This window comes from Mercenaria mercenaria, chromosome 9, assembly GCF_021730395.1.
Source record: "Mercenaria mercenaria strain notata chromosome 9, MADL_Memer_1, whole genome shotgun sequence".
Classification (NCBI taxonomy): Eukaryota; Metazoa; Mollusca; class Bivalvia; order Venerida; family Veneridae; genus Mercenaria; species Mercenaria mercenaria.
This window is the reverse complement of record NC_069369.1, coordinates 23,213,735-23,228,959: the sequence shown is the minus strand read 5'-3', so window position 1 is coordinate 23,228,959 and position 15,225 is coordinate 23,213,735. Positions and strand designations below refer to the sequence as shown.

The window sequence follows — 15,225 nt, the reverse complement described above, 5'->3', positions numbered from 1 at the left end:
AACGGCCCCGGCAAGAGTATATGACTCATTCTATCAAATTATCGATCCTTGTTGACATAACCAGCATACATTATGTATGTGACGAACGGTGAAAAAAATATGTATATAAATAAATTAATGGTAATTAGTAAATCTGAAACAGCTTGGACAAATCAGTTGTTGTAGCATACATCAATGTGCGTACAAATTCAGTCCTATATTATCACCCGCCTGCAGGTATATATATAACTCTAAAATTTAAACAATTCTAAATTGCATGCATATTTTTTGTCAATTTGTAGATATTGTTAGATTTTAATCATATATTTTATCACGAAGGTATATCTTAAAACACTGAGAATGTTATGGCAGCGACATGTTTTAACGGTAAATTGAATACCAGTTTCAAGATGGCGTGACATTTGTGTATCAATATGAATATTTGCATATTCTGTAAAAATGAAGAATTGTAATTATCTCGTGATTTCACGCGTTTCTTTATTAAAGCGCGAGAATATCAACAATTTTATATTATAATGCAACCTTTCTATAGCGACCACCACTTGGAAGTCTGACATATGTCTGTTGTTCAGAGACTGGTATTCCTGAGAAATTAATTCACATTGGTGAAGACTCGGGAGACATTTTCTCCCCAAAGATCACGACTTCATTTTATACGGTACATCGGACAGAATTTCTTATCCAGGATCATTTCTGAAGGTTTTTTTTTCGACAAGAATCGGACGAGAGTCGGACAAGAAAGTTTTATTCCGCTTGAATACATTATGTCGACATTAATGCATGGAATCAAAAGAATAATATAAATGCACTCAGAAAGTCAAGTGCAGAATCCCTTTCACAATAGCTTTTACTCCACGAAGTCAGTTTGTAGTTTCACTGAAAGTGTTAAAATGTTGGAGTGATACAAAACACGCATTAGTTCTATTACATATATATTTATACACATGTCTACCAGAAATATGTTTAGTAAAGGACTCGGTGATAATCCAGCTGTTTCATATTACAGTCAATCAAAATAAGAACTCGCATTCGCATGAGAGAAAGCGGAATGACTAGGGTTTCGAATTAGTAGACATATTCTACAATATTTTCAGCTTAAATGAATGTAATAAAAATGGAGAGACATAAAAACCAATTTTCATAAAATAAACCTTAATTAACATATTTCACTTTTCTTTCTAATATTTGCAATTCCTGAACAATGATTCTTATATTTGTAATTCTTTAACAATGTTATAAAATTTATACGGACGAAATGGTGTCAATAGCATTTTCATGTAAATTAAGAAACTATTTTATAAACGGGTTGATATCAAATTAATAACCATTTAAACGGTATTTTCTGACAAATTAAGAATAATTTTTCAAAGACAAACTAATTTTTTGACTAGATATCAAAGGAAATGGCCGCCAGCCGGCGTAATTTGGATATTTCATCAATAATTATCGTCGGCGTATCAATGTACATCAGACATATAAAAGTCATAAAATTGTTGTAAAAATTGCAATATAAAACCATTTTAGCACTTTTTCTGTAATGTAAGTGTTATGGTACACGATTGAAAGATGATTATCATAGAAGAAATGGACAATAATATAACGGTCAGTGGCTCTTTGCGTTGGCTCATGCCGCTCTCTTTACTTACGATCAAAATTCTATCTTATAGGTAAATTATTAAAACCCAATGAAAGAGATTTGCGTAACTGAGGAATCAACAGAATATAAAACGGAAATTCAAATGAGATGTCGCCGATACCGTTTAACGTATCTGTCAATGCATGTGCGGATGGCAATCTATAAAAAATGATATCAAATTGTTTCATATTCAAGCTGTGTAACAAGTACGTTTTTGAAATAGGCCGCAAATATATTAAAGAGACAAAAATCAGAAATACAATGTGCTAAATACTATAAAACTGTTAAATCTCAATGGTTACATATCACATAGAAAAAAAGGGAAAAATTTAGATATCCCGAAATTATTGCGATAATATTTCTTAAGAAGGCTTTGAAATATAATATGTTATGGAAACACATGGGACTTTTCACTAAGTTTCCATGCAAAACTGAAAAGCGTTTCTCCGTGATAAATGGCCCCCGTGGTGTATTGGCAAAAATGTTGGGAAAGTGTTTATTTCCCAGGCAACCTGGTTCGATTCCCGACTCAGACATGTTTTTCCTGATTTAAAGCATTTAAAAAAGAGAAACAAAACTCAAAATTAAACGTTTATAATATGACCAAACTTCAGTTGTAAAGATAGATCCTTTTTGCTCAAAATCTGGAATCGAAAAGCAAATATTCATAAATTAAATCATGTCACTGCCAATTGATAAACGACGATCTCTAGGTCTATTTCTGAAAATAACAATAAAAAATATTTGTAGTATAAGTGCTTCAAAAATGCAACGTTCCGGCTCTTTACTTGACAGGTATAGAACAATTGCTATTGAAATTAAAACTCTTGTATAGACTTTATTACACACATTTAGATGAACTTTTGTTTTTTCTTTAAAGACTTAATTAACAAGTTTCAATTAAATAATTGAAAACATGGAACTACAAGCTTGAAAAGTAAGTGTGTTTCTTTTTCTCTGTTTTGGACAAAATGATTTAAAAATGTAATGTACTTCTCTGTCTTTTAATAGTTTATACCTATTTAGCAAAAGGAATTAAATAATTTGGCTTATTGTATTTTATGTATCACATTGAAAAGCTGAACACATCTGTAATTGATATTTTAAGTGTGTGGTTCTCGATTTAAACTTTTCATTTATACGCTATAACTTCTGGTGTATGTGCATTTTTCTAGAAAATGCTTCATCTTAAATAAGTGCGATATTATGCTCTTGTAAATAAGAAAACGTGATATCATGTCTTAGTTTTGTACGGTGGACCGGTGGTAACACGCTTGACTGCCAATTCAGAGATCCGGGGTTTGAATCCCGGACCAGGCACTAGAAATTTCTGAGATGCTCTTGAGTGACCCCCACCTAACTAAGAGGCCTGTACTGGTTCTTCCCAGAAAAGACGGCTTCGCGTGTATCGGTGCTATACACTGGGCACGTTAAAGAACAAGAATGTCTATTCGCAAAGAGCTAGGCTAAGTTAGCCGGAAAGGCCTGTATCAAAATCTGCTCTCTCTATCTGTTCTGCGGGCTTTATCTCACTCTGTCCCTTTGGTCAGATCGCTCAGAGTCTGTTGAGGATGAATTTTGCGCCCTGTCTGGCTGCGTTTGCTATATGTAAAGCACCTTTGAACGTGTTTTTCATGAAAAGGGCGCTATATAAATCTGGTATAATAAATATAATAATTATACATAAATACTGAACATGCCCTGGGATTACTATAATAATATGATAGGAAATGTTGCAAAATGTTGCATATTCTTCTTGAGGTAGACCTAAATGGGATATATCTACCATATGCTATTAATAATGTTAGTATGTCTAGCTTTTGTAATTTTTTGAAATTAATATAATTTCAGTGATTATAGAAAATAGAGAAGGACAGACAAACAGTGAGGTAAGGGAAACAGCCTGATTTGCCGCTTATTTTTTTATATCAACACGACCTTGTTATCTGATTATTTTTAAATTAATCTAGCGCTGTTAATTTATGAAAAAAGCCAAACAATTCTAATATGCTTGTCTCTGTTAAAACATCCATACGCTAGAAAGACGTCACGTTAACGTGTGGTGACATCAAAGATTTTGTTGCGATAAAGAAAGATCGTTTCTATATTTTATCTATTGTTTTAAATTAAGGGCATATTAGAATCGAGATAATTTATAGCAAAACCGTGTTTTAACACTATTTAAACACTCTGGCGGTAATACGTCGTACAAATAATTTCACTCGGGCTGCGCCCTCATGATATTATTACGCCCGACATATAACCACCCACCGTGTATAAATAGTGTTAAAACACGCTTTTGCTATGAATTATTTCTTAAATAAGCAACGGTTGATGCGCGGACCGCTAAGAGAGCATCATGACGTCAATTATGACATCAAAATGCCACATGACGTCCGATACATTACCCCTCGGTTAAATGATGTCCAGCATAATATTTATTAAAATATGTCAGTGAGCATGTCAGAATGAAAACAATCAAGGCCTTCTTGTAATTTATCATATCTTCAGATGCTTCAGTAACGCCCTCGAGGTTCAATTCCTATGCATCTGAACTCTGAACCATGCTAAATTAGACGATAAACCACTCGAAGGCCTTGATTATTTGTTAAATATATAATGTATATTCAGGTGTTTAAAATAGAAGATACAGGGCAAACAAGTAACAGACAAATTCAAGAACACTCAGGGGTGTTGCTATGGACACTGGTGATCGCATCTGTTGTCGTATTTCCTCCTGTTGGGCTTGTAGCTCTCTATTTCTTGTTAACGGTGAGTAATTATATTAGGCCATATTCCTTTGACTATCTAGAACAGTGTTCTAAAACTTCTAGAGTAAGCTAAGGAATAAAAAAAAGTACACTATTCTCTGCACTATTTTTAATCATTACAATTTTTAGTACAACTGAATTCTGGCCCTGGAAAATAAGTAAAAATATAGCTTAAAGGAGTTTATAAGGCATCAAACAGATGAATGTTTCTTTAACCGTTTTGATCTATTTCCAAGAGTAAGTTTTGTAAAAAAAAAGGGTATTGGCAAGTGTTTTTCTTTTGATAATATTTCTATATGGTTACTTATTTCTGTATAATATTTTCAGGCAAGGAAACAGTTTCAGGACGGAAATTCAGTTGGTGCCAACGCGCGTGGCCAGCTCGCGCAGATTATAGCATCGGTTGCCGTGGTGCTTGGTGCAGTCTGGATTGGCCTTGTTATTGGACTAGTTATTTGATCTGTGACTGTTTTATGACTGAGAAAACATGAACATCTAACTGCGATGGCATGATTTCTCCTCAATATGTATCTGCGTTTGTTAATAAGAAGCAACTGGTTGGCCTAAAGTGCGCAAATATCATCAGCTACATCATAGCAATGAGCTATATTTATACTTCTTTGATCATAGGTATAGGAGAGCAACGTGGGAGCCGGGCTATCCAACTTTGAGTGTATGTGTTTGGAGTGGCAAAATAATTTTTCCTTGGTCCTTTGCATTTGGCACAAAGATATTGATTTTACAGGAAAAAATAAAGTAAGCCTGTTTTATGAGCGAATAGATCTAACGATACATGCTTCTGAATATAGTAGTCTCTCTCTCTATCTCTGGTGCTTTCCCTTGCTCTGTCCCTCTGGTCAGATCGCTCAGTGTCTGTACTAATAGAGAATGAACTTGGAGCCCCGAGTGGCTACCTTTGTACTGTGTAAAACGCCTTTGAACGTGTTTATCATGATAAGGGCGCTATATAAGTCTTGTATAATATAAATAACAGATATAATGTATATTTCAATAGGAAAAAATGATTTTTGGGGTTGTTTAAAATGTTTACGAAAATTTTTGGGCGTGTCGCCAGATTGGCTCCTAATTTTTGAAGACGCTCCTATGCCGGTCTGTAGTGAACAGTTTGTTTTTATATATCATAGTGTGCAAATGTTGGTTACACCCTTCGACTTCATGTCTGATAAATGAGTAAAATATATATACTAGAATAACTCGGATTTTCAGCTTCGTTTTGTTATCCGCCCCAAAGCCTGGAAAGAAAAATGTTAAAAGTATAGTCCAGGACGAACATGACGCTTCGTTTTATGCAGTTTTAATTTTGTATCAGAGACTACGTCTGTACTTTGAATATGAGCCGCGCCATGAGAAAACCAACACAGTGGCTTTGCGACCAGCATGGATCCAGACCAGCCTGCGCATCCGCGCAGTCTGGTCAGGATCCATGCTGTTCGCTAACAGTTTCTCTAATTCCAATAGGCTTTAAAAGCGAACAGCATGGAGCCTGACCAGACTGCGCGGATGCGCAGGCTGGTCTGGATCCATGCTGATCGCATACCCATTATGTTGGTTTTCTCATGGCACGGCTCATATTATCTTTCAGTCATTTATGAAGGCATGGGATTTGGATGCAACCTCAGAGTACCAACTAGAGACTCAAATAGTAAAAGGAATTGTTTCTTTTTTTTTTCTCTATGAAACACTCACTAGGATGACACCTGGCAAATGGCTGGTAAACAAGAAAATTGTTGCGGTCACATCAACTGCCTTGTCATTCTAATGAAATGATAATAGTTCTTTTATAGCTTGAGAGGATGAGTAACGAACATATGTTCATTTAGACTAATTCATTCTTAAGACGATTTTTATTGTATCAAAATGTTTCATGCCCTATGACGTAAATCTATTAGTGAGAATGTACCACCCACTGACAGAGATGTGTACACGGAACTCCTTCAGACGTGAAAAGTTTCATTATTTATGCTTTATTCACTTATCAACATACACACCTGCTAAAATACTCTGGATGATGTCATTTTATGATTATTTTTTTCACATCTATACATACACTAATCGAGTTTATTTTTCATTATCCCGTATTAATATTAAGCCCTAAGAACCGTAAACGAATTCAATTGACACAACGTTTTCTCACTTAAAAGTTTATTTGTGCAATCTCCTATCTAACTATAGATCAGCGCACTGATTTAGAAAATAATTGTCTTTTCTTTAAAATGGTTTGCAATAATTTAAGTAATGTTCCCACGATAAGGGGGCATAGTTAAAAAGAGCAAAATGCTTTTCAATAAGTTGAATAATTATATACAACTTCATTTCACAGCCAAACTTCAAATGTCAACAAATGATTCAAATAACTGTGACACCTCAACTCCCCTTGGCCATATCTTTTCTTCAAGTCTATTAATTAAATATCTCTATAGTACGAACGTAATCAAGTGTATTGAAAATATCGTGCATTCCAACGCGTTTTTGCTTGTCATGGCGGGGTTAGGACTTCATTCAGTCCTTGCTTGACCATGCCAATATTTTCAATTTCAGCCATGAGTCATTTCGATGTAAGTGAAAAGTTGTGTATGTTTTTGTTTTTGTTTTGCTTTGTTCTAGATCATAAAGCAGTTTTGTAGTCACCAGAAGTCTAGAAAACCAACAAAGTATCAAATGTTTTGCTAGACGAATATAAAATTTCTATCAATTTTACACAGAAATTGTCGCTACATAAAGTCGATTGTTTCATTAACTAAACAAGAGCTGTCCGTAAGACAGCAAATGCAGTCGATTATTCGAATTGTTGTCCCAGAAGCAGGAATATTACCCTAAATACTAGTATTAGAATATCTATAGAGTTTCAATCCAGTATCTGTATTAGTTTTGGAGATAGTAACTTGCATGCAAAACTTCACAGGGGAGATAATTTGGCCAAAATGCATGTCAGAGTTATTACTCTTGATGTTATCATCTAGTTTTATGACCCCGAAGACACATGTGAAGTTTCAATTCAATATCTGCATATTAGTTTTGGAGATAGGAACTTGCATGTAAAACTTTTACCAGGATTTTCTAAGTCCAAAAGGGGGCATAATTTGACCAAAATACATGTCAGAGTTGTGGGACTTGACCCAGAGAGGTTGGTAAGTGACCTAGAAAAAAAAAAAGTTTCAAAGCAATATATTTTTAAATGATAGCCATATGTATTTGCATGCAAAATTTTAACCAAAGTGTGACGCCGACGCCGACGCCAGGGTGAGTAGAATAAAAATGCTGATGCTGATTTCACTTTTTTACCCATGCCGTTACATGACTGAAATACTGTTGAAAAACGGCGTTAAACCCAAAACAAACAAACAAATTCACTTTTTTACGAAACATATACATGTACATACAACACGTCTTACAAGAAATGGTCTAAATATAGCATATTTTTAGTAAGATTTTAGCATTGAAAATTGAATTTTAACAATACATATTGAAAACAATGAAATGTATTGTATGATTTTGGACGCAAGTCACATAGAAATTCATAACATACCAGTATCTTAAACTAAAAGAAATAATAAGTAGAATTAATATATTGCTCCGTTGAAGGCCATATTCCTATCATTTTAGTATCGCCAACTTTTTCTGGATTTATTGTAAAGAATCTAATTACTTGATGACACATAACTTTAGCTACGATATAAGTGTGGCGAGTTTGTTGTATGCCATTTTGACAAAATTGTGTTTGCTTTTATCTTGTACGAAAGTATACCATTTTCTGTACTAATGTACGAAAATATGCCGTTTTCTGCACTATAGTACGTAAATGTGCCATTTTCTGTACTACGGCACGAAAATATGCCGTTTTCTGCACTACGGTAGGAACATATGCCGTTTTCTGCACTATGGTACGAAAATATACCATATTCTGCACTATGGTACGTAAATATGCAGTTTTCTGCACCATGGCACGAAAATATACGTTTTCTGCACTATAGTACGTAAATATACCGTTTTTTGCACTATGGCACGAAAATATGCCGTTCTCTGCACTATGGTACGAAGATATACCGTTTTCTGCATTATGGTACGAAAATATGCCGTTTTCTGTGCTATTATATAGTTTCTAAAATTATCCGTGCGGCAAATACTAGACAACAGACAATATTTCATTAAATTTTGGACTTAAACATAGTTTATTATCCATATAAACATATACACAAAATACTGTTTATAATGTCATATCGCCGATTGTGACTTTCACAAATCCTGCGCTATTAAGAAACAAACAAAATATCGAGCACGTGGTTTCGATTTAAATAAGCATACTGGAGCCTTAAATGAGTAAGAAAGGTTATATTGATATTTATAAATTCAATTTTAACTTCCGGTCAATTCGTGTGACCTGTTCATTTGAAACTCTTTCACTTTGAAATTTTAAACTGGCTTGAAGGATTTCGAAATAGCAGAACAGAATTTTTCGGCGACGCCGTCTAAATTCGTTTTCGTTACTTATGCCACGTGACTTCAAACTGCAAATCAAACTGCTTGATAACGCATTATAGATAATTTATCAAAATGGAAGATTTATGCAACACTCTGCCTGATTGGACGAGAGTGTCAATTTCTTTCACTCTGTTGATTGTGAAATGTAGACAAAGCGTTTATCCTAAACGACGCTGTTCACAGTTTTAAAGCTAACTTTAGCTCAGTATATTTAGCAAAAATATTGATATATCTCAAAATGATAAGTAATTTTAATAAATATGATAAAAACCTGTTCAAATACCAACATATATCAAATTAAAGAAAGAGCTGAATACGGTCTGCGTATCACATGAATAAGGGTGTGATAAGAGTCTTTTATGTAGAGAAGTGCTTTTTAAAAGATTTTCCTTGTTACAATTGTCGTCTGTATATGAAAAGGTTTCTTGCTTTTGTGACTTATTCAGATTGCATATTAAAATGAGTACTTGTTTGCTTTGACATATTTGTTATAAATTATTTAACTGATTTATTATATATGGATATTTTTCTTTAGTATGGTATGCAAATATTGAACTCAGTTGAAATCTGTTTCATTATATATATGCTATATAATGACTGAATCTCATTACACTGTAATGAAGGTACGCTGCATACAGTTTATCTATGTGATATGACTACGGTCAATTACAATTGTACGTTCTGCTTGACCTTCACTTTTTTTATAGGTGTGACGTCATTGTCCAAAGATTCATGAATAGCGAATATGCATTTGTGAAAGCAGGGATCAGCTGGCCTATTTTAGAAATAAATAAAAATAATAAATAAAAAAATCCTTTAATTGATTTTTTCTCATGTATTCTAATCAAACTTGATTTGTAGCATCTTTATTAGGCCCGCAGCCAACTTTGTTCAGCTGTGACATTTGACCCTTTTTAGGGGCTGCTAGAGCTAAAACTAGAAATGCCTTTATACAGCGTCTCATGGACAGCTTGGTGGATCTTTGTCATACTTGGTCTGGAACATCATTATAAGGTCCTCTTCCAAATTTATTTATATAGGAACTTGGGCCCTATTAAGGACCACCATAGCTAAAAGTAGATATGCCTTTCTTCGCATTAACCACTAAAATTTCAATGGATTTTTATCAAACTCGATGTGTAACAATATCGTAAGGTCTTCTGCTATTTTGTTACAAATGAGGATAGGGACCAATTTAGCTAAAAATATAAACACGTTTAATGACCTCTTCTCATGAACCGTTTCATGAATCTTCATCAAACTACTGCTGTAAGTATTCGTCTAAGGATAAACGAAACAAAATTGCAACCCTACGAAACCTTTGCGAAAAATTAAAAGAGAACCATTTCAATTGTTAAAGTGCGGTGTTTAGTTTTGCAATTTGAAAAATGTTAGATGAAAGATGAATGTTAGATGAAAAATTCATAAACTTCTTTCCTTATTACAATTCGCCGACCATCATTTTTAAGGATATTTCTTGTATATATATATATTTGTTTTTGAATGAACAACACACATGACTTTCAATCCAGTGAGGGGTCGTACGTAGGTGCTAAAAGTCAATACGATGCCTATCTCTGTCCAATTATATCTAATTGATACAGTTACCACTTACACTCTATATCCAAATAGTCTCATGCGGTAATGACCCTCGGGGGTCGATTTCTCATTAAATCAGTTGGATAGAAAGGCTTAAGTCATATTTAAGTGTTAAATTCAAATAGAAATATATACATTATCTATTTATTTGGTCAAAGATTTGGCCGATTACTGACGTATTTATCATAAATGAACACACAAAAGATGCGATATTTTACTTTATCAAATTATACGCCTACTTTTGCGTATGGAAGAAATTAACGAAAGGGTGGCTTTAATTAAATAAACTAAATTGATACAAATTGATCTGTTCAGTAAATATATAGATTCGAATCTTACCTACACGTAAAATCTTGCGGAAATGACCCACATGCACGCAACTTTTATCGGATCTTGAAATGTAGGTCCAGTGACGTGCGCTCAAAATGTAAAAAAAAAATGCAAATTAAAAATAATGTGTTAAATAAAAACAAAAACATGACAAAATTAATTATTTTGACAGATATAAAGAAACCCGGAAAAAAGAGAAAAAGAATGTATATGACTGAACTTTAGCCACATTTTAACGTCTATTTGTTTTTTCTTCCGTCAGGAGTTTTACCTATTTTATTTGAATTTGTTTCTTTGTGAGAGTATATATATGTAACTCGAATGAATTATTTTAACTCGAAAGTTGAATATCATAGCTCATTCTCAAATTTTGACATAGAGACTTTTACGTGTTTTTGTATGGATGATTTACTTGATGCATATAACTGAAAGAACAGAATAATTTTTAAAGTTTAGTTTTAGCGCGTTTTGCTTCAAATGTGCATTGACCTACAGATTGACTGATTCTGTTGATGTCTAAAAGCTTCTATTTTTATAACTGACATAAGTACTCGCCCCTCAACAAAAAAGTGTATAAAAAAGCGAAGCGTTGCAGGAGACACAAAAGTTACTGACTTACTTTTGATAGTAGTGTACACCAGACTGAAAATACTTCAATCCGGAACGGAGATCGAACGCGGGACCTTTACCACCTAAGACAGATCCTCTACCGTGTCGCTATAAAAGCTATAGCTCAATAGTAAGGAAGTATAAGTGCACCCTTATACTCTATCCTACTGCAGTAGATTTTGGCTATATATAGCTGCTGTGGCTTTATCGATAAGGAGCTGGCTTCGCAATCGGGAAGTCTAAGGTTCGAGTCCAGGACCGGTAGGTAAGCCGACAGCTACTTAAATGATGGTTACTGACTGCCTACCTGGTGTCTGGCATTAAGAAATGGAAATCAGGGAGTAATGTTGGTGTCTCGGATGGCACAAAGGCTGGCCCTTTCAGTAAGGGTGATATCAAAGCAAACAAATACTTTTACTTTACTTTACGTCGTTGCATTTCAATATTCGGGATATCTTAATATTTAAAAAGTAGTTCCGGTTGTTTCGATTTACGTTCTTTTTACAATTTAGAATTTGATTAGATCCTGATTTTTCAGAATTTCACGATATTCTGTGACAATTGGGCACAAAAAACAAAACAAAAGCAGAGCTGTGTGCTACATTTTTATGCTAGCTTGATTTGAAAAAAAAAGAAACAATGTCAATTACATATTCCTTGAAGGAAAATTTCTAAGTGAAACATATTTTCTGTCTTATAGTCTTTATTGTTCTATGTATTAGAATGAATGGAATGGTATTATATCAAATATCATATTACCTCTTATAAGTCTTCATTGAGTGATCATGTACTTTTGCATACTAGTATATTGTCATACGTTGTCTTAATTGCAATATATTTATGTACATTGATGAGACATTAATAAACAATAAAATCTATGCTCAGATAAACTGTATAATTCTGTGTACATTTGTACTTATTTTGGCGAAGTCTGTCCATGATTAAAATCGGAGATCCGCATTCTATGGCATTATTCACGATTATTTCATTATGCTATTTTTTATATTATATTTAATCATATCATGATAGACACGGGTTGCCATTTTTAATTTACGTCTTGCGAAATTTTATGTTTTTATTCTTTTTGAAAGTAAAAAATGACTGGGAATATTTTAGACGTAACAATAGCTGGAATATAACAGATGAGTTTTATAAAACTGCATTTTCATGATGATCAAAGAAATCATTCTTCAACGACCTGTAGGTTTATAATAACGCATAGTTAGTTCTTGTACAATCAAGATGTACAAAAAAAAACTTGGTTCAGAATTAGCGAATAAGGCAGTACTTATAAATAAAGCATTCACTATAAAAAATGTTTCAAAGGCACAAAAATGTAGTTGAATTCACATATTTCATACTGTTCGGTTGTTAAAAATGTTCAAATATCTCTTTATTCGTCAGAATGTGACAGTCAATAATTGAGGCTAATAAAGGCTGATCTTGTTTACAGAGTAAACAGTCAATAAATAGTAGAAGTATTTTTGCTTGCAGCAACAAAATGATAAAAAGATCTTAAATTGTCTATTTGGTTTAACTACTGGTTTTCTCAAAAGATGAGCGTTCACGCAAAAAATATCAGTTATTTGGCAGAATTAGATTTATATAATACATTTGATAATGTGTTTTGAAACAATTTGTAATGCTTTAGACCAGCAATTTTCACCAGGTGTGGAGACCTGTTTCAATCAAACAGAAATTTGAGAAAATTTAGCCGGAAATTTCAATTATAAAGTACAAAATGAGCCAAGTTAAGCGTGCATTTCTATTTTAACATCATTCGATTGATTAAATCGGTTTGTATCATGTTAAGCATTAGCCGAACACCTATTTAAGTGAATAAATAGTCGAATTAGAGTGAAATATAGAATTAAAAGATAAAATTAGTTTATACAAGAGAATTACACATTGCCGGTATAGCTTGGCAAGATGTGAGGTCTAGGTCACGTGGTTAAGCATCCAGATCATGTGACGACTAAATCTGTCAGCGCGTCAATCATGACACGTGCTAAATACTACAAATTAATTATATACAAGATTGATTGAAACCTTTGAGTGGCTTGTTACTACGATTAAGAGTGGAGGAACAGCCGTGATGAATAGAATGTGCTATATTTTCAAGCATGTAGCCGAAAGCTGATGCGTCTGAACCATTCTGCACTAACTGCTTGCAGATTCAACAAGAGTGCAGTCTGAGATTCATTTATATCCCATACCGCCGTGTTCTTTTATAAATGGGAGATTAATCAGAAATTATGCAATATGAAATCTTTGCGTTTTCTCTTATTTTTATCTGTCAATATGTTAAAATTTCGTTTAATTCCATGCATTCAGCAGATTATTCTGCAAGAGAAAATGTGAGAAACTAAGTTACTAAGTGCACAAAATATTGTCAATTCTAATCAGAGTAGTTATGGTTCTTGAAATAAAAACAAACGGTTCTTCCTTTTAGATATTTGTTCAGTCTACCAACATATCAAGTTCTGTCAAATTGACATCAGTTGTTTCGAAGTTTTTGACGAAAATTAAGTGCAAAAGGGGAGACAAATCAATAACTCCTCTCAGAGCATTACATGTATAGATCATTAAGTGGTTTCAAAATTATGAAGTTTCATCTATACACGACGATACCATATGTCCGCGCGGCATTACCTATCGTCTGCATAATATAATGATACAACAACAACAAAAACACCTTCGCGCTGTTCAAAGTTAATCACTTTTCAAAATAAACAAAATCAACACAAAAATGAGAAACATTTTAAATAAAATGAATAATCAATGAGATTCATCTTTTGATCATAATATAAGTCCGCATGTCCACGCGGCATTGTCAATCGTCTAGTTTTGGTAACTGAAAATTTAGAAATTCTGCTTTTTTTGCAACATCTTTTCTACCAGAGACGTGGATAAGTTTTTGGTAAATAAGAGGGAGGGGGTGGGGTGGGGGCGTTTGTTAGGGAGTATATTTGTACTTATTCGGTAGTGCATGTATATCCTAACAAAATGCGAAAGTTTGGATAGTCCCTTAAAACTTTTACAGGCAAAAGAACTGTGAACAAACTGATTATCATTACAACAAAACATCAGTAGAGAGAACCACAGGGGAATAGTGAAGTCCACCACTTGCCAAATCGTAAATCCATTTGTAAATGTACTCTGATTCATTGAGCTATAAACCTCCTGTTCAAGTAAATATTCAGTATTGATGGTCAGTCTCAGATGGGATTTAACCTTGAAGTTTTAGTAAAATTTAAATTAAAATTTCAAACGCAAACTCAGCTGAGACCCTAAAACGTTTTGTGAACACGGGGCTTGAGTTATGGCCATTGATTGTCAAGTATATGCATTAAGGGCGTAAAGATTGTGTCGCATGTTTCTCAAAAAGTATTTGACTTTTTCATAAAAGTTATATAGCATGTGAAGTTACGCGCCTGGTGTTCTAATTATGCATGATTTTTTCATGCATTGAGATAAAAAGTGCATGGTTTGCACGAGATAATCACCTAAGCCTACAATAAAGACTTAGCGGAGTTGTCTCCATTTTTCCAATTATTTTACCAAGGATATTTCTTTCAGCTCAAATAACCGGAAAGTTGTTGGCTGGAACATGGTCGGTAAAATATATTTAAATATGTCAAGTAGTTGAAAAGCACGAAATGCCTTCTAGGACATGGTGGCAGCCATTGATGTGGACATAATCACACTGGATAACCGGCTAACCTGACGCCTGCTGGACAAAAAAAAAAAAAAAAACAGCTGTAAATCGGTAGTGAAAGT

The 15,225-nt window shown here is 33.8% G+C and overlaps 1 protein-coding gene across 1 annotated transcript; it reads left to right on the top strand.

Moving 5' to 3' along the window:
* The first annotated feature begins 2,463 nt into the window (after nucleotides 1-2,463).
* On the top strand, nucleotides 2,464-5,605 carry LOC123546706 (uncharacterized). Its single transcript, XM_045333200.2, has 4 exons — nucleotides 2,464-2,573; nucleotides 3,488-3,525; nucleotides 4,268-4,408; nucleotides 4,735-5,605. Coding segments are annotated over exons 1-4 (312 nt in total). The 5' UTR covers nucleotides 2,464-2,572; the 3' UTR covers nucleotides 4,867-5,605.
* Nucleotides 5,606-15,225: the final 9,620 nt, after the last annotated feature.